General features: G+C 51.8%; 7 protein-coding genes across 7 annotated transcripts; 3 read left to right on the top strand and 4 right to left on the bottom strand.

The window, feature by feature from the left end:
* Positions 1–664: 664 nt before the first annotated feature.
* On the bottom strand, positions 665–2,069 carry NCS54_00188400 (Hypothetical protein; the record flags this gene model as incomplete). Its single annotated transcript, XM_053147499.1, has 5 exons — positions 665–1,061; positions 1,118–1,258; positions 1,310–1,427; positions 1,480–1,849; positions 1,911–2,069. 5 exons carry the CDS (start codon positions 2,067–2,069, stop codon positions 665–667), a joined length of 1,185 nt encoding a protein of 394 aa, XP_053003474.1.
* Positions 2,070–3,932: 1,863 nt separating this feature from the next.
* Positions 3,933–5,657, top strand: NCS54_00188300 (Carboxylic ester hydrolase; the record flags this gene model as incomplete). Its single annotated transcript, XM_053147498.1, has 2 exons — positions 3,933–4,334; positions 4,383–5,657. 2 exons carry the CDS (start codon positions 3,933–3,935, stop codon positions 5,655–5,657), a joined length of 1,677 nt encoding a protein of 558 aa, XP_053003473.1.
* A 1,023-nt stretch (positions 5,658–6,680) lies between these two features.
* On the bottom strand, positions 6,681–8,051 carry NCS54_00188200 (Hypothetical protein; the record flags this gene model as incomplete). Its single annotated transcript, XM_053147497.1, has 1 exon — positions 6,681–8,051. One exon carries the CDS (start codon positions 8,049–8,051, stop codon positions 6,681–6,683), a length of 1,371 nt encoding a protein of 456 aa, XP_053003472.1.
* Positions 8,052–8,476: 425 nt separating this feature from the next.
* NCS54_00188100 (Zn(2)-C6 fungal-type domain-containing protein) lies at positions 8,477–10,530 on the bottom strand (the record flags this gene model as incomplete). Its single annotated transcript, XM_053147496.1, has 4 exons — positions 8,477–9,242; positions 9,295–10,380; positions 10,446–10,451; positions 10,505–10,530. 4 exons carry the CDS (start codon positions 10,528–10,530, stop codon positions 8,477–8,479), a joined length of 1,884 nt encoding a protein of 627 aa, XP_053003471.1.
* Positions 10,531–11,536: 1,006 nt separating this feature from the next.
* Positions 11,537–12,781, top strand: NCS54_00188000 (CBM1 domain-containing protein; the record flags this gene model as incomplete). Its single annotated transcript, XM_053147495.1, has 2 exons — positions 11,537–12,290; positions 12,339–12,781. 2 exons carry the CDS (start codon positions 11,537–11,539, stop codon positions 12,779–12,781), a joined length of 1,197 nt encoding a protein of 398 aa, XP_053003470.1.
* A 1,087-nt stretch (positions 12,782–13,868) lies between these two features.
* On the top strand, positions 13,869–16,172 carry NCS54_00187900 (Ferric oxidoreductase domain-containing protein; the record flags this gene model as incomplete). Its single annotated transcript, XM_053147494.1, has 2 exons — positions 13,869–14,539; positions 14,588–16,172. 2 exons carry the CDS (start codon positions 13,869–13,871, stop codon positions 16,170–16,172), a joined length of 2,256 nt encoding a protein of 751 aa, XP_053003469.1.
* Positions 16,173–16,412: 240 nt separating this feature from the next.
* NCS54_00187800 (MFS domain-containing protein) lies at positions 16,413–18,260 on the bottom strand (the record flags this gene model as incomplete). Its single annotated transcript, XM_053147493.1, has 8 exons — positions 16,413–16,616; positions 16,670–16,799; positions 16,848–17,571; positions 17,618–17,657; positions 17,707–17,789; positions 17,839–17,967; positions 18,019–18,128; positions 18,184–18,260. 8 exons carry the CDS (start codon positions 18,258–18,260, stop codon positions 16,413–16,415), a joined length of 1,497 nt encoding a protein of 498 aa, XP_053003468.1.
* Between the last annotated feature and the right edge of the window lie 70 nt (positions 18,261–18,330).

The following is an 18,330-nucleotide window of genomic DNA, read 5'->3' as shown; positions in this document are numbered from 1 at the left end:
CTCCTTGCCCTCTTGCGGTAACGATTGGAGTATCTCTCCCATTGTGATGGTGTTGAGCATAGCCACAAAGAGTGTAGTACAGCTTTCAGCATAATGATGGTCAGCGCTCGATGCGACATAGAGTCGCAACGTAAATGGTACCTGAATCTATGTTTCCTGTGGGGGCGAGATCGACCTGGACGGCCCCGGCGAGGCAGTGCTGATCTTTATTTCCAGCATCCTCGGATTGCTACCGATCAATGTGGAGATCGATGAGATACTACCCATCAAGCTCCCGAAGATCGCATGTCTGATAATATCCCGAGTGGTCAATGGTGCCTTGGACTTTATATCTAGACGCCTGGAACCGCCTTTGGCACCTGGCGAGCCCGGGTCTTGTATGTCTAGCTGGGCCAAGTACAAACAATGCTGTGCTCTTGTAAATGGTCTCGATGAACATGTTGATCGATGGAATTTGTCAGACTGGAGCCAGCCAACGACAAGAGGCCGAGTTGCCGGTAATCCTTTCAAAGTCAGTATCATCGCTCACGGTCAATGTAGCGTCAAGAACTAGAAAAAAAAAAGACCACGTAGGATGGACCATTTTCATAGAATAATATTAATGTACCTATTTTACAAGTATCTATCGTGACTCGTGACAATAAAAATTAGTAGCAATGTATAATTAAAAAGAGGGAGCATTCCCCTTTGGTCCTGTTCCACTGGCCGTGTGCCCTATGTTTTTCAACTCTATCGAGTTCTCATCGCTAAACGTGCTCAACCGCTCATGATGCACCCTAACTTCCTCCGTCTTCAAGACGCCTCCCGAGGTGGGAGACGACCTGGATCGGCTAGTCTGGGTGCTCGTAGGGTCCTGCAGGGCTTCTTGGGACTCTTGCCAACCGGCGGCTGACATGATGACGACAGAGTTGCGGCCGTACTTGGAATGGGGGCCGTATCGTTTGGATTTCGTGTTGCTTCCTGCTACGTTGGTCGCGTTGGTTCCGTCGAGGGGGTTTGTGTGGGATCTGTTGCGGAGGTAGCTCTTTTGACTCGACTTGAGCTCGCGGTACAACATCCTCCTATTTCCTTGTATTAGGTATATTTGCGATGGACATGTATAGATAGAAGTACATACAGAACAGGAATGCACACGGCCATGATGGAAGCCGCAGGTTCCGTGAGAGTCCAGATTGTCAGGTCGACACGGTCATAGGTAATATCGGTACTCGACATGCTGACCACCAGCACAGCCTTGACAATACCGCAGATTCCAGCACTATACGAGCGTTAGTCACTTGTCAGCATCATGTCTTGGGGGATATCTCACATGGCACCCAGGCTCATTGCCACGGCGACACCAAGTCTCTCGCGGCGTCGCATCGACATGCCCATGAGAATAGGCCAAGGAAGGAAAGCCAGAACAAAGTCGAGAATGGCGGAGTAATCTAGACAACGGGTCAGCCGATTGAATCACGGGCTCGTCCTGCTTCTTCTTACAAGCTGCAAACAGCTGGTATTTCAGCAGCTTCTGTCCGTCCCAGCACGTTCCTGGCACCGTTTTGTCCCACACCCTTTCGACAGGAGTGCACTTGGCAAAGCCAAAGATCCACACCAGGTTCATGGAGATGTTGATGGTGACGATGATAAAGATGAGAAAGTACTTCATCCATTGGTTTGTAGCGATGCGATACAGCGTCACCGCAAACGATGTCTTGCTCGTCGTCGTTGCGAGGATACCAAACGTCGCGACGAGAATGGTGAATAGGTTGATGGTCTTCTTGTTCTCATCGCTGATGGTCCACATGTGACGGCCAAAGCCAAGCGACACGAGATAGGTATTGATCGACACGGCGATCGCCAGTGACACCTGGAGAAGCGTCAATCGTCAGCCAGAGGATCTAGAAAATTTCGGCCCGAACGTAGCTTACCCAAGAGATGATCAAGAAGTGGTCGTCCCACCAAAGACCTCTGCCTCGCCAGAGCTTGCAGTATATCCTCAGAAAGAGCAGTATGGCGCTCGCAGCAGCCAGAGCCCAGCAAGCTGCGAGAAGCCGAGTGCCTCTCTCCTCGGCGTCAATGCCCGCCATGCTTGTGTTGGTTTTGTCGAAACTCTAAAGTTGTGCACGGGTGGAATCGCAACGGATGATGGAACCGGGAGGAAAAGGTTAAGAGGGAAATGTCGTCCGGAGGGTTGGGATGGTGACAGAGTCAGTATCCCTGAGGGGGGAAAGGAGGGGGGAGACCCTCTCGAACCCTGGAAGGGTAATCCACCGTCTTGGGTATTTATACCGTGGTATCGGGTCGGGTAGAGTTTCTGTGAGGAACCATGGCGTCACGGGTCAAGGGGAGACGGCCAGGAACCCGAGGATCCCATATGGATGGGTTATCGCGCCATCAACATCAGATTGGGATATGATCAGCAATGCAAAGAGAGTCTTAAGCCACGACCAGAAGCACGGGGGCCAGTCATGAAAGTAATAACAGGCAAAGCGAGGTACTACGCAGTAAGGCCTGTCCCTTTTAGGCCACTAGAGCCGCCCGGTCTCTGGCCACTGTTCGTGCCCTGAGCGGAATCGATCCGAACTTGGGGCATGGTGAAACCCTGTCTTCAGCTTGAGACTACCGGACCATTGTGAGCCGACCCTTATAATTTTTCCACAAGACGAACCATACTGTATTTGCTTCTTTTACGAATTTAGTCCAAATGCCGCCGAGAGGGAACTTATGTGTGCTATATAATTCGGCTTGCTCGGCATTCAGGTAAGGATTGGAATTGCGGTAGAAGAGTTGGTAGAACAAAGTGGCATGGCATGGCATGGCAGTGAAGAGCCGACATGCAGGGGCTGCATCGCCTGTTGGTTGTTGGTTCGCCATCAGGGACAGGGACATCCATGCAGGGGCCAAGCCTGCATGTATTCCACTTGTGGCATGCAGAGCAGAACTGCAGCCCGTGCCCAGAGCCACGTGTGCATGGAACGACGGGGACCAGTACCACGGATGAACTCTTGTTCATCTTCGGCTGTATGTAGCCGTACATGGGATGGAAGCGAGGGGCCTGGGCCGTTTGGTGCAGGCCATTGACTCGTGGCCCTATATCACAGTTAATACTCACCGTCTGCATCCGTCGACGTCGTGCTCGGCCTCGGAGGCATCCATCTCACTAGAAGCCAAGGGAACAGCTTCCTTGCCTGCCACGATGCTTTTCCCCTGGCTACCTCGTGGGGCCATCCTGGCGTGACATGCCATTCGCGGGTTTCCGGCTATCTCTCCAAATTCGTCCCTTGGATCAGGCAAGGATGGCAAAGTAGGAATACTAAGAGAAGCGTCTCTTCTTTGCTTTTTAATGTGCTTCTCGGGGGTCATGTCGAATCTGGCAATTCTCGGCCGCGGGGCCACGGAGGTTCAGACAAGTTCCGAGACACCCTCACCCATGCTAACCATTGTTGGGAATGATTTTCCACCCGACAAAGACGGCGCGTTATACTACGGCAGAGGAAACCGGGTTAACAGTGACAGCTGGAAAGTTGAAAGGAGAGAAGGTTTGTTAGCGGAAAAAACGCCGTTTGTCTAGTCATGGTAATTTGTTGAATGCGGTCGTTTATTCGTATCCTCCCCTTCATGACTCGAGATACTTGCACCGCCATCCTGTGGGGAAAGTTCCCGAATGGAAATCGTCCTAGGCTGACGATATGGATCTTGCGGATCTTGAACCCAGTCGTGGACCGCAATGGCCGCCGGTGCACGGAGCAGCCGTACGGGCGTTTTCTTTCAAGCCGGACGAGGTAATTTCTCGACCCTTTCATGCCTATCAATTGCGTCAGGGGCAAGGGCCCTTTGGGATAGATTTATAGCTGGGCTGTCGATCGCATAGACAGGCTTTCTACTAGTGTCTCACCAACCCTCTCCTTCTCTTGTCAAAAATCCCATCTCGCCATCTTAACTCTCCCGAGATGTCTTCCCACGTGGTCAAGATCCTCCTGGCAGCTCTCACGAGCCTGACTCTTTCCGAGTCGGCCGCCCTGCCGTCGTCTGCTGCCCCCACGGTTCGCCTGCCTCTGGGAACCTATCAGGGTCTGCGCAACGAGCACTATGCTCAGGATGAGTTCCTGGGCATTCCCTATGCTCAGCCCCCCGTTGGCCCTCTGCGCTTTGCCTCGCCCAAGCCAATCACCAAGAAGTTTGACAAGGTCCAGACTGCTACTGAGTATGGTCTGATGTGTATCGGATATGGCTCCGATACTCAGAGCCTGGGCAACCCTGTCTCTGAGGACTGCTTGAGCATCAACGTTGTCCGCCCCGCTGGCGTCAAGCCTGGTGACAACCTCCCCGTTGGTGTCTGGGTTCATGGTGGTGTAAGTTATCAAAATATCAATTGACTCACTGTTGCTAACCTTGCGTAGAGCTATGTCAACGGAGGTTCTCGTGACCCCCGCTACAACCTCAGCTACATTGTTGAGCAGTCCGTCAAGGAGAACAAGCCCATCATTGCTGCCTCCATTAACTACCGAGTCTCGTACTGGGGCTTCATGTTCAGCAACGAGATGGAGGAGGCCGGAGCCGGCAACCTCGGCCTCAAGGACCAGCGTCTTGCCCTCGAGTGGCTCCAGAACAACATCGGCGCCTTCGGTGGCAGCCCCAAAAAGGTCACCATCTGGGGAGAGTCTGCTGGTGCTCGATCCCTGGGAATGCAGCTCGTCGCTTACGACGGAAACCACAAGAACCTGTTCCGCAGCGCTATCCTCGAGAGCGGCAGCCCTGTTGCCAAGTTTGCTGATGCCGATGCCTGGCAGCCTTACTTTGATGCTCTTGTCAAGAAGACTGGATGCACCAACGAGACTGCTAGACTTGAGTGCCTTCGTGAGCTTCCCTGGCAGACTCTCAACGACATCTTCAACGGCACCAACCCCCTGGGTGTCACCTCGCCCTCTTTCAGCGCTGTCGTTGACGGTGACTTCATGACCACCCAGGGCTCCAAGCTCCTGAAGGAGGGCAAGTTTGCTCACGTTCCTGTCCTCATCGGCAACAACTTTGACGAGGGTACCGCCTACGTCAAGCAGGGCATCAACACTGACTCCCAGTGGGAGGCCTGGCTTACCAGCCTGGGCATGAGCGCCAACCAGATTGCCAGCCTCTCCACTCTGTACCCCGACGACCCTGCTGTTGGAATTCCTTCTTCCCAGATTGGCCGACCTGCTGCCTCCCCCTGGGGTCTTCAGTATAAGCGCGCTTCTGCTTTTGCCGGTGACTACCAGCAGCACAGCGGCCGAAGACTTCTCGTTGAGTCGTACGCCGCCGCCAACCTCCCCGTGTACTCTTACCTCTGGAATGTCTACGTCAACGGTCTTGGCCCCATCTACGGAGCCACTCACTTCCAGGAGGTCGCCTTTGTCTTCAACAACATCCACGGTGTCGGCTATGCCACCAACCCCTTCGAGGGCAAGTCCGAGACCTTTGTCGAGCTCGCCGACCTCATGAGCAAGATGTGGGTTTCCTTCATCCACGGCACCGACCCCAACGTCAGCGGCGGCAACAGCACCCTCGCCTGGCCCAAGTACACTCTCGACAAGCCTGACAACTATGTGTTTGACGTCAACCACACTGCTCTGGCTTATCTTGAGAAGGATGATTACAGAGAGGCTCCCATTGACTATCTCCTGCAGAGCGTGTTTGCTTAAGCGCGAGGTAGCCTGGATTAGACCATACTTAATAGACTAGAATAGATTAATCATTTCAACCATGCCGTCGTTTCTGAGTACTGAATAAAGTGAATTTCTCGTGAGTTGTTAAAAGGATAACAATAGCAATAAATGCTCACGGCCGTTGCTCTTGAGTGGTTTAGAAGCAAGTTGGCACATTAAGCTGAAGTCGGCCACTAGCTACTTAGCTCCCGGCTTTTCGACTGGCCGCTAAGTTTCCTTGATTAGATATTACAAGGGAATTTAGGCTAATTAAAATGCCGTATATCCGTAATATCATGGTCTAATATTATGGCGTGGTTTGCAAGAGTCAATGCGTCCCATGGCCGGCTTCAGGGGTAAGCGAAGCGATATCTGATGACAAACATTGTAGATGAGGGCTAGCGACTTGACAAACTGGTTCAGATATCAAATCCGCGTATAAAAATACGATAAAAGGGAAATTCGAAAGTCCATCTTTGTTCTTGTCCAGTGATTTCATTCATACTGATTCTCAGCAGCCGGCTCTTTTCAACCCAGCCCATAATCTGCACCACAGAGATAGTAACTGACCTTCTACATCTGATGAGACTTGCTGAATTTTTCTTGTCTCGGGGGTTTTCTATTGGTTACTGATGCTCGCATTTTGAATATTTGGAAAACGGAAGAAAGGTGGGCGTCCCTCTTCTTTTTTGATATCGCTGGAATGGCAACTCCTCTCGACCCCAAGGATTATTATCTTCTATGCATGCCGCCATAGAAGACCTAAATAACCAAATTAGGATGCTTTATGATTAGAGTTCGACGCCGTCATGAATTTATAACGATATTTTTTGCTGTTGTGGCTGGTGGCCTCTTTGGGACGCCATTAAGAAGGGTTGAGATGGGGGGGGGGTGGCGAGTAGAGGTGAACCTTGATATTATTGTAATATTTGAAACCCTATAAGAAACCTCTGGAGAAATATTTCTCGAGACATAATTCTTAGCCCCAGGCAAACGCTCGTCTCCCTGCCCAAGAGACTCCTATCCTCTAACCGACGCGGCCACCTTGTCATACGCCTGCTTCAACAATTTAATCATGATATCCATCTCCTCCTCAGTGATAGTCAGTGGAGGAGAGACGATGATGTGATCTCCCAGATATCCATCCGCAGTCCCAGTTCCCGGATACACAGCCAACCCAAGCCGAAAGGCCATTTCTTGAACCTGAACTCCGAAGCGCAACTTGCTGTCAAATGGCTTCTTTGTCTTTTTATCCTCGACAAATTCTATGCCCCAGAACAATCCCCGGCCACGAATGTTGCCGACATAGTCGAGAGGACCAAAGACTTCCACGAGAGTCTTGTGCAGTCGAGATCCTAGCTCAGCACACCGGGAAACCAAGTTTTCGTCCTTGACTATCTTTTGAACAGCCAGAGCTGCGGCACAGCTCAAAGGATGAGCCTGATATGTGTGGCCATGGTTGAAGCTCGCAGTGCCCTTCTTGAGAGTCTCAACAATGTCTCGATGAACGAGCGTAGCAGCGATAGGAGCGTATCCTCCACCCAAGCCTTTGCCGATCGTGACAAGATCAGGACGAACGTCGCCATCTTGTTCAAAGGCAAAGAAAGTTCCTGTCCTTCCACTTCCACACATGATTTCATCGAGAATCAAGAGTATGCCGTACTTGTCGCAGACTTTTCGAACTCCTTCAAAGTAGCCTGCCGGGGGCGTGATGCAGCCGGCTGTTGCTCCTCCGACTGTTTCGGCGATGAATGCGATGATCTTGTCTGGACCGACTTCTTGGAAATGGTTGTCGAGTTCCGTGATCAGTCTGTTTGCGTATTCGTCTTCCGTCTCGTCGTCCTTTTGTCCGCGGTACCCATACGCAGGGCTCACGTAGCTGACATTGTCAAGCAGAAGAGCTCCTTCGTAAGGTGCTTTTCTGGCTAGGTTGCTGCCCACGCTCATAGCCCCGATGGTGTTTCCATGATAGGCCTGCCTTCTCGAGACAAATCGTGTTCGCTGAGGCTGCCCGTTTTCAACATGATACTGCCTTGCGAGCTTCATCGCCGAATCCATAGCCTCACTTCCAGACCCGATGAGATACGCCCTCGTCAAATCAAAAGGGCTACCTTCCAGGAGGAAGTTGGCAAGGTTCTCGGAGCTATCGGTGGTGTAGGCCATTGTGTGAACGTACGACACCTTGTCAGCTTGTTTGACGATGGCATCACGAACTTCGGTACGTCCATGGCCGATGATGGCGACTGCAGCACCTGCGCAGCCATCGAGGATTCGGCGGCCGGATGATAGCGTGAGATAGACGCCTGATGCGGAGACGACGGATTCAGGCGCGTGAAGAAGCGAGCGGTGCATGAGATGCGGCTCTGGAGTTGGTTGATCGGTAGAAGCCATCTTGAATAACTGGTGTCTCGAATTGCGATTAATGTGTAGTATTGATGGCAGCGCGGTGCGAGCTGATTGCAAGGTATTTAAGTTGTGTGTGGTTGGTTGACGGTTTCGAGAATTGCTTTCAGCTGAAGAGTGGTTGAATGATCGGGTTTGCAGGCGGTCAAACCCGAATATCGGGTTACAAAGGTTAGCGATAAAATAACCCGAAATCTCAGGTTCACAATATCCAAGTGCAAGATTGTATAACAGGGATGAACTAAAAGTTGTAGATTTGTTCGGTAGAACTGAATAAAAGTATATACAGTCATTATGCAGAGGACTTCTTCAACCGCAGAGACGGAGGTAGCATCATATCCCAACATAGTTTCCGACTGGATAACACAGAAGGCACCACATAGGTATGTGGAATTGTTCGTGATATTAGCAACCTAGTCTGCATTTGCATCCCCAATATTGTCAATACTTGTCGATAACAGATGAGGGTCATCATAGAAAGACAGAAGCCTCCACCAATCCTCGCCGAGAAAGTCATTGCCATGTGCCAAGTCATCTTGAAAAGCAATCCCACCCCCAGCGTTTTCTTCCTCCCCTGCTTCGTTCACCGTCGTCTGCTGCCTTGGCCTCTCGCTAGGGGGGTTGACCGAGGATGACCCCAAATTGCTACTATCAAACGTCTGTCGAGGCATCCCTTTGAGTGGCGCAAGATGTATCGACTCCTCCAGCTCTGGGTAATCGTATCTCGACCTTTTGACGGTTCTCCCATGGCCCTCCATGGTCACCCGATGGAATAGGCTTTTGGCAGTGTTCAGCACGTCAATCCACTCATCAGCAAGTTTCCATATCCGCCCAATCCTAACCAGATACGCCATAGTCCTCTCCGCCTGTTCCTCAGCATTCTTGGTCTGATCTTCCGTAAAACCCATGAACTTTGGAAACGAGGCGGCATAGAGACTCCACAGTGTAGAGGAAAAGGCGCACAAGCCTGAGAAGGGCGTACGGAGGGAGCAGCCAACGTGTTCGAGATCGCCTAGCAAGTTTGACATTTGTGTTGCAGCGTTGTACAGCTCGATGAGATTCTGTGACCAAAAGGCTTCTGGTCCCGGGGCTTTGAGTAGTGGTGGCTCTATAGGACCTCGTGGTTTTACTTCGTCGACGGGGCAGAATGGGATATATTCGCGGCAAAGAAAGAGGAAGCTGGGTAAACAATAGTTAGTACTGACTCGATTCATGGCCGACTTGAGCTCACCTGACGTAGTATATAAGGTTGATGTAACCAAACCTCTCTGCTTGCCCTCGCTGCGCATGCATGGACACCTTGGTCCCAGGATATCTGATGAGGGCATCTTGAGATTCTCGCCATTTCATCAAGTCCTGTTTCATCTGATGCCACTTGGAGGTCTCGTTCCAGGGACACTCGGCTGGCTCCGTCATTCCAGGCTGTCTTCTGCCGCCCTCTGCTATCCACGTGTGCACTCTTGACCAAATCCGCAGACCTTGAATGAGAAGGACGAGGTAGTCGTCGGGTCCATAGATTCTCGAGTCAGTTTGTCCAGGACTTAGTGTTGGCGCTGGAGTCGCCTGGGCTCCAAATAAGAACTGCGCATCGTTGATGGGCAAGGAAAAGTGCAAATCTTGGTCAGGAAACATGGCCTGTCGACGCTTGCCGCAACTGAGCAACTTGTCCATCTTGAAGCAAGTCCACAGAGTCCTCTTCTCGATCTCTGACAGCGTCTCGCCTTTGCTGCATCCTGCGAAGCCGGTACTCAGAAGCCCCTGGGCCATTCTGGTGGCGATACCAGAGTGCATCCAGGCATTGAAGCCATCCCCGTCGCCCCAGTTGCAGAGGGAAAGAATAAGAAATGTTTGGATGAGGGCCAAGCTGGGGCCATTGGTCATCCTCTTTTGTGCCTCATTCGTTATGTAGGACACATTCGGATCATCGGTCGGGTCATCGTCCATGTACCGCCGCGACACGACCAAGATGGCCAAAAGCCGTAACTTCTGCAAGACGCCAAGTTCGTCCTCATGGTATTCGAGGTCTCCAGGATGTATGAACCCAAATTCAGGAAACTGTGCTCGAAAGATGGTAATAGCCTTTATGAAGCGATCCCGGGGGACATGATTAAAGACCTGGCCGATGTCCCGACCAGACTCCCCTGCCGGACTGCCCAGGCTAAGACGGCGTCTCTTTGCCGACCGGGGCCTGGAATCAGACGACGACGGCTTTTGACCCAGGATAGGCCCACTCAGAGCGCAGGTTCGGACATGACCACTTTTTGCACAGCCGGCGCAAGGGGGCTGGCCGTCGTGTCTGCACTTGACCTTGGATCTTCTGGTGTAGGGTGAATCTTGGTTAACCCCTGTCGGGAAAGTGACGGCGGGGAGATGATTAATTACCTGCACCTATATGAGATAGTTAGACTCTGTCTAGTAATTGATGAATTAAGCTTACTTACCTTTCACAAGCTATTGTCGTCCTCATTTTGCTCTTGTCCTCACTGTTATCGGCTGATGCCCTTCAAACGCGGGGTTCTCGGCAACATGATCGGGCAAGAGTCGGACATGGAACCTATGTTAAACCCGAGTCGGGTCTGATTTTACGGCTTCAGGTTCCGAGGCACGTGCTCCAACACGTGCCATCCGTTCAATACGAGATGAAGCGCGCATTGGGACATCTCTGACTGGACGGAAGAAATTCGATACCCGAAGGCGCGCCCAGGTCTAATTATTCGTCCGTCCGTAAAACTAACGTTAGTCTGAATAGCTGGATGGTTGACTCATGCCCGCCAAGGCCCGTCTCAGGTCGCACGCCCTAACAAAACGACGATTAAAGGACTGTTTCAAGGAGAACCCCCAGCGCATCTACTGGAGCGCTTGGTGACACCATGAAAACACCTAAAACAAGGCTTGGGCCTATCGGCAGTTTTTCGACAGTTTCATGATGCGGGCATGGGTTGTTTTTTTATGAGAGTAAGCTTATTCTTCTGCTGGGTTGGGTGGTGACAGGTGGGTGGTGGTTTTGTGTGAATAGCCTCCATGTCTGGCGCCCTCTAGAGTCTCAAGTCTAACCTTCAACTAGCTCAACCTTGAAGATAAGTGCACACGGGTAATTATTAACAGGCCCGACTATCGAAAGACCAATTCTAGAAAACTCCATCTCCAAACCCCATAGCTTCTCGCCTTCTCCTGACCCTGGGCGAGAAACATGCAATCCCAGCGCCGTGGCCCTCGCTACCCCTGATCCGCAGGTTCCATCCCGTCTCCGCAGCCTCTTTATCCCGCCAATCGAGCCCTGGCATCAATCCCAAAACGGGACGATGCCCGTTTCCCAGGCTGTTCAACTCTGTGGTATATATTTCGTCCCATCCTCGCTCTGCCCTACAATTGAAGAGACTTGTTCGGTAGACGTTCTTTTTTACTTTCCCTTTCAGTGTATCATTCGTTAAACATCATCACCGTCCATTCTTTTATTCCACTTATTTTGCATCATGCGTTTCTCCTCTGCTGCTAGCCTTTTGGCCCTCGCTGCGTCGACCGCAGCCCAGGGCACCTCCCCCAAGTCCGATCTTGACGCTTCCGTTTGGCAGGGCCTCAGCAGCGTCAAGGAGACCCGATCCTGGCAGGACCTCCCCCGCAACCGTCCCGCCAAGCGCCAGTCTGGATGGAACCCCCCCTCGAACCTCGCCACCCCCCTCAAGGAGGTCTGGGACCACTGCCTCAAGACCTACTCGGATGCCCTGGGCTTCAAGAACTACGGCTGGGACCAGCTCATTGCCGGCAAGGGCAAGCTGAACATGTGCGTTCGATGGGAGTCTGACCAGCCCGTCACTGCCGCCTACCGTGAGGAGATTGCCACCACTCTCCAGACTCAGTACAACAAGTGGTTCAAGTGGCTCTACGGCTACGACAACTTCCCCTACACCGACATCAAGGTCAACGTCGTTGGATGGGCTGTCAAGGACAAGAGCCTCCTCCAGGGTTCCACTGCTGGCATTGACGTCTACACTGACGTCGACTCTGAGGGTGTTCCTCAGTGCTCTGAGAAGTGCGGCCGCTTCTTCCACCAGGACGGCAACTACAACCAGTGTCCCGGTGGTGCCGACCGACACTATGACCAGTCTCTCTGGCTGACCAAGGGTATGGCCGGTGGTGCTGGTGGTGACTGGGGTCAGCGACTTGGCCCTGAGGGTGTCGGCCACATTCTCCTGCACGAGATGGGCCACACCTTCGCCCTTGACGACTGTAAGTGATGTTCCCTATGATGTGTGAGCAACTAGCTAACTTGCACAGTCTATGACTGGACTCCTACTGGTGTCACCAACTTCGTCATGCTTGCTGGTTCTTCCACCACCATCACTGACTTTGATGGCTGGATGCTCCGCAACTGGTGGTACGAGCTCTCCCGCGAGCGAGGCTGGCAGTCGGGTGTCTCTTCCGGATCTAGCTCCGGCAGCTCTTCTCCCTCCGCTGCCGCCTCTAAGCCCGCCACTACCGCCGCCGCCTCCAAACCCACCTCGACCAAGGCCGCCGCCTCCAAGCCTACCACGACTCAGGTTTCCAAGCCCGCTACGACCAAGGCCTCGACTCCCGCTGCCCCTACTGCCCAGACTGGTGCTACCGCCGGTGCCTACGCTCAGTGCGGTGGTGCCTCTTACACTGGTCCTACCAAGTGCGTTTCCGGCTTCAAGTGCGTCAAGGCCAACGAGTGGTACTCTCAGTGCGTCTCGGCTTAAACGTTGACGGCCTATCGAAGTTGTATGATGAGAGGAGTTTGTGGAGCATGGCGAGTGGTTTTGTAGCATGACGAGGAGTTTTGTAGAGCCTGATGCTGGTGGTTTTATGTGTACATATTTATCAAGTCTCGATATAAACCAGCGGCCCTAGTGGCCGTTAATACATACACACTGTTGATGAGAAATGGATATCCATGATCGTGTACGTGACAGCCAACGATGTTATACCATTCCATGCTTATGATGATTATCTACTAAGTTGATGAGATGAGTACTGAGCAAGATGACGGGTGTTAGGGCAGTGTTCAGGCTCACCTTACGGTTAATAAAGTCCTACTTATCGTAAAGAACCACAATACTCTCGAGCAATATCAAGAAGGGCAAATATTTTTGTTTGAGAATTACAGAGCACCTGACTGAATGGGTGGTTGTATCACGCCACTTTAGACGTTTATTAAGCTCAATTTAAGCCTTAAGCTTATTTTAGGGCATAAGCTCTATTTCCACCTTACAACACACACCTCCAATGCACTCGAGCCTCAAAATGATGAGCAATTATTAATCGGTCCATGTCCGAGAACCTGCTCAATTGAGCGAAGAAGGTCTTATACTGCCAGTGTCGGGTACAACAGGGGTTCCAGCTGTGCCAACCGATCCGCGGTAGACCCGGACCCATGAGAGAAGAGAGAACTGCGAGGCTCAAAGCCATCTACAAATGCAACGTTGGAGATTCGCCCAGAAACGACCAGGCGGAGACACTGACCACATCTCCGAGCCCAAATAAGCATCAGTCACCGCTGCTATAGTCTTGGCTCGCGCACTGCTCAAGGATGGACTGTGAAAGCAAGAATAAATGATTGGTTGCTCTGCTCGTCAGAGTCTGCAATGATCCACTGATGTAGCGACGTGAGAAGGATTGAGCAAGATATCATGGGCCCAGCATCGACCGGGATTACCGCCAAGACTTTTGTGCCGCGAACCAATGGACCCTTAAGAGAACCTCAAGGAGACGCAGATTTGGGCAGTTCGGCATTCTTCTTTGATTCTTTCTTCTCTATTCAAACTGTTTGGCAAAATCTACGCGGCCATGGCTCTCAAGCTGTGCCTGCTGCTTGGCTGGCATGCTGGCCTGGCACTGTCCGATGGAACTGGCATGATTGGATGGGGAAAGACCATGTACCATCCTGCCTGCGCCTTTGCATGCCGTGGTGTCGTTAAAGGCTGTCCTTTGACTTGTACCCCTAAGGAGGACGATGCAGCGATTCATGGCTCAGGACACTCAACCACCACCACGCCGCCAGAGTGTTACACCAGCGATCCTGCCTTTCTCAAGACTATGGCACTCTGCATCGACACTTATTGCCCGGGAAGCGATGCACCTGAGCTTGCCTTAATTGAAGACTACTGGCGTGGCCACTTGGCTACCGGTACTGTCGGAACCATGGAATGGAAGCCCGTCATGTCTTACCAGGACGCTCTGGCAGGAGCCAAGAAGGATGAGGAAGAGGCTTCTGGTAAGATGAGCAATGAGACAAGCAGCCACGATAACCATTCCAGAAAGATCAAGCCCAGACAACACGGAGGACATGGAGGACAAACAGAGGAGACGACGGAATCTGAACCAGATACTTCATTGTCCATCGCCGTGTCGGGAGAGCCCCTGAATGTCACGAGTTTTGTCTTGCAAGCAAACTGGCAGAAGCAGTACAATGGCATGACCTCATTTGAGACCAATGAGATTGGGCACGTAACCTACACGTAAGTCGCCTCTGAACCTATCATTACAGGTTTCTGACCAACTACCAGCATAGCCATCATGCTTGTTGCCATCTTCCTCCCAGTCGTCTTGTCACTATTCCGCCTCGTCCCAGCTCTGAACAGGAGCATCTCCTGGGCTTGGCTCAACTCGGTCCTCAACCATCCCCCAGCCTGGGGCACATCCCATCGTGCACCGGTTGCACTTCATCTCGGAGGAGGTCTCGTCCCAACCCGTGGCCAGCTAATGTTTATTCTCCTCATCAGCCTACTCAACTTTGTCTTTCTCATCGCACCTTACTACAACATTCAACCCCAGAGTTCTTTTGCTAGTCTGCGCGAGCAGGAAATCAGCACTATCGGAAATAGAGCTGGTGTCATGGCCATGGGAAACATGGTGGCGCTTATGATCTTTTCATCTCGAAACAGCCTCCTCCTGCAGATGACTGATTGGAGCTATGGAACATACCTGCTGCTTCATCGCTGGCTTGGATACTGGACCATTCTGCACACTGTTCTGCACTCGATTATGCTGCTGGTGTACTACAAGCTCTTTGGAGACTACGATGCCGAGCTTGTTCAGGATTACTGGATTTGGGGTATTGTTGCAACAGTTGCTGCTGTCATCATCTGGCCAACTTCTCTGCTTGTCGTTCGACAAAAGGCATACGAAGTGTTCCTGGCCACCCACCAGCTCATGGTTCTGATTTTCCTCATCGGATACTACTACCACATCTGGTACCGATACGATTACAACTGGGGCTATGAGATTTGGATGTTTATCGGCTCTGGTATCTGGGCCCTTGAGCGTCTTGCCCGGGTGGTTCGAATGACTGGACGGGGTCTGAAGACTGCCGTCGTCTCGACCGTCGATGGTTCAGAAGGAGAGTATCTGAAGATCACCATCGACGATGTTTCAGTTCATGGTGTCGCCTATCTCTGCTTTCCGACCTTGAGCTGGCGGTTCTGGGAGACTCATCCTTTCTCCGTTGCTTCGTCATTGTCTTTTGAAGAACCCGCTTCTGGAAGTGAAAGCAACATCGGAAAAGAGAAGGACGACAAGGCCGATTCTACGTCACAGCCAGCGGAAGTGCCTCGCGAAAGGACCGGCCCTGTATCCGGAGCGACATTCTACGTGAGGACACGCTCAGGCATGACCGGAAAGCTCCACCAAAAAGTTGCATCGGCTGGGGGTATGCTTCGACTACGAGTTCTTATCGAGGGCTCATATCATTCTAGCCCCGTCAATAAGCTGTCCCACTGCTCTGACCTCGTCTGCTTTGCTGGTGGAGTCGGAATCACTACCATGTTGCCACTCCTCCACGAGAACGGAACCAGATCCGCGCGCGTGTACTGGGGCCTGAGGAACGATTCGCTTCAGAAAGAGCTCAGCCAAGAAATGTCCGGTCTCCCACCAACTGTTAGTATTACCACTAGCGTAGGGAAGCGCATGGACATTGCGGAAATTCTTCAAAGCGAGCTAACGGCTAGTGGTGGACGAAAGGATCCCATCGGTATCCTCGTCTCAGGACCACCGGGCATGGCGGATGATGTGCGGGTTGCTGCTTCGAATCTTGGACGATCTGGTGGTTTGAGAAGAGGTTTTGTTCTTATAGATGAAGCATTTAGCTGGTAGTTTTACTCCATGTCTTTTATTTACTGGTGAAGCCATTTTACTTTTGCTGCACTACATAGTAAGCATCGGCACCACAGCCGAGATTACAAGCTGAAATGAAAGCTGGGGCCGAAGCCTCGTAAGGCAGCCGATTAAAGAGAAGAGATTCTATAATAAGATTATTCAGAAGAGTAATAGATAGACCGACTTTGACTCAACCAAAGTCATGTCCTAGCCGATCAAGCCCGTAGAGGTTCTGCCCTAAGCATCCTGTGTACTTGTCCTGTTGCCACGATATTCCAGTGTCTCGAGCCCAGCCTTTTCGGAGAACTTGACATCCTCCTGGCGGATAACCTTGACATCACCAAAGATCTCGTCAATCTCCTCGAGGGACTTGCCTCGCGTCTCGGGATAGGCGAATGCAAAGACGACGGCACAGAGAGCATTGGTCAAAACGAACAGGATCTAGATGTTTGGTCAGAGTATGTAACATGGAAGGTTTTTTTACCGCTACTCACGTAATACTTCCAGCCCACCTCTGCCAGGGCAATTGGCGAGCATTGGGTGATGATCAAACTGATCGAGTAGTGAACAACCTGAACAATGGCGTTTGCCTTGGCACGGAGCTCAGTAGTGAAAACCTCGGGGCTGTGTGATGATTAGCAAGAGTCTCACTCAGAATGTTGCTGTACTCACGGAATAATCCAGGTCATGGGTCCAAGCAGAGCCGAGTAGTTGGCCGAGACAGCAAAGATACAGGCAATCAGACCCCTCTGAGCTGCAGCGTTGGTAGGCAGACCAGGACGAGCAGGATACAAAGCCGCAAGGATCGTGATGATCATGTAGCAAAGCGAGAGGAGCGAAGAGCTGATGACCAGAATCTTTCTGCGGCCGATCTTGTCGACAAAGAACAGGGACAGAAAGCAGGCCACGGGAGCAACTGAACCATACAGACCACTGACGAGGAGTTGACGGTCCTGGTCGAACTGGAGGGTGGCGTAGATGGCAGTCTGGTAGTACTGCACAAACGAGATACCAGACAACATGGCAGCAGCCCAGACGAAAGAACCGACAAAGAGACGCTTCCTGAAAGCAGGAGTCTTGAAAAGATCCGCCCAAGAAAGCTTGCCCTGCGCCTGAAGTTCTTCCGCAATGTTGACCTGAATAACGGTAAACTCAGTTCTGCACCACTCGTCGTTGGTTCCGTCGTAGTGGTAGCTGCGGAAGGCCTTTTCAGCCTCCTCGTAGCGACCCTTGAGGCAGAGCCATCTAGGAGACTCGCTGAGGAAGAGGACTCCGACACCGAGGAGGAGGGCTGGGATACTCTGGATGGCGAAGCCGAGACGCCATTGGTTGGGGTTGTGCCATTTGCCTTCGCCAACGCCGGTCCAGAGGGCGACGAAGAAGCCCCAGGCAACCACTGAAGGGGATTAGTCTTGGTAGCTACTCAGGAACGGGGAACTCACTCATCTGGTTGACTGCGGTAATCTTGGCTCGCTCATTGGTCTGGGGGCAGTTAGTAAGAGGTCTGTAAAAAGAAAAAGGGGTATCGTACCTTGGCAATCTCAGCACCGAAAACAGGGGCAACTCCGGTGATGGTTCCAACAGCATAGCCGATCAAAAGACGGCCCATAATAACTGAACACCAGTTAGCACAAAGTTTCAATGTCTTTTTTCGATTACTTACGCATGGCAACATGAGCTGCACCAGCCATCAAGGCACCACCAATCACACCCCAAATGCAGCCAAAAGCAATGGCTTTGCGTCGACCCAGTCTATCACTGGTGACACCGACAGACGCACTACCCAGCCATGCTGAACTCAGGGGTCAGCATCCAACCACGCCTTAGACATAAAAAAACATACCTCCTGCCTGGTAGACAGAGACAATGGCACCACGGAGAGCAGCATGAGGATTGCCAAAGTAGTTCAAAAAGGAGTTGAGAGCCAGACTCGGCGTGATGATTCCGGAATCGCTATCAAAACATGAGCCGATCAATTCCTGATGTAACACTGATAAGGACCACTTACAAGCCATAGAGGAAACCTCCTATTCCAAGAAAGATGGCCGTCAAGAACGGCTTGCTAAGCCAAGCGTCACTCTTCATTGTCAGAGTAAAGTTCAAAAGATGAAGGATGCAATGCAACACTGAGAAATCTCTGCTCCTGAATATCTCT

This window comes from Fusarium falciforme, chromosome 1 (assembly GCF_026873545.1).
Source record: "Fusarium falciforme chromosome 1, complete sequence".
Taxonomy (NCBI): Eukaryota; Fungi; Ascomycota; class Sordariomycetes; order Hypocreales; family Nectriaceae; genus Fusarium; species Fusarium falciforme.
This window is presented reverse-complemented; position numbering and strand designations above follow the sequence as displayed.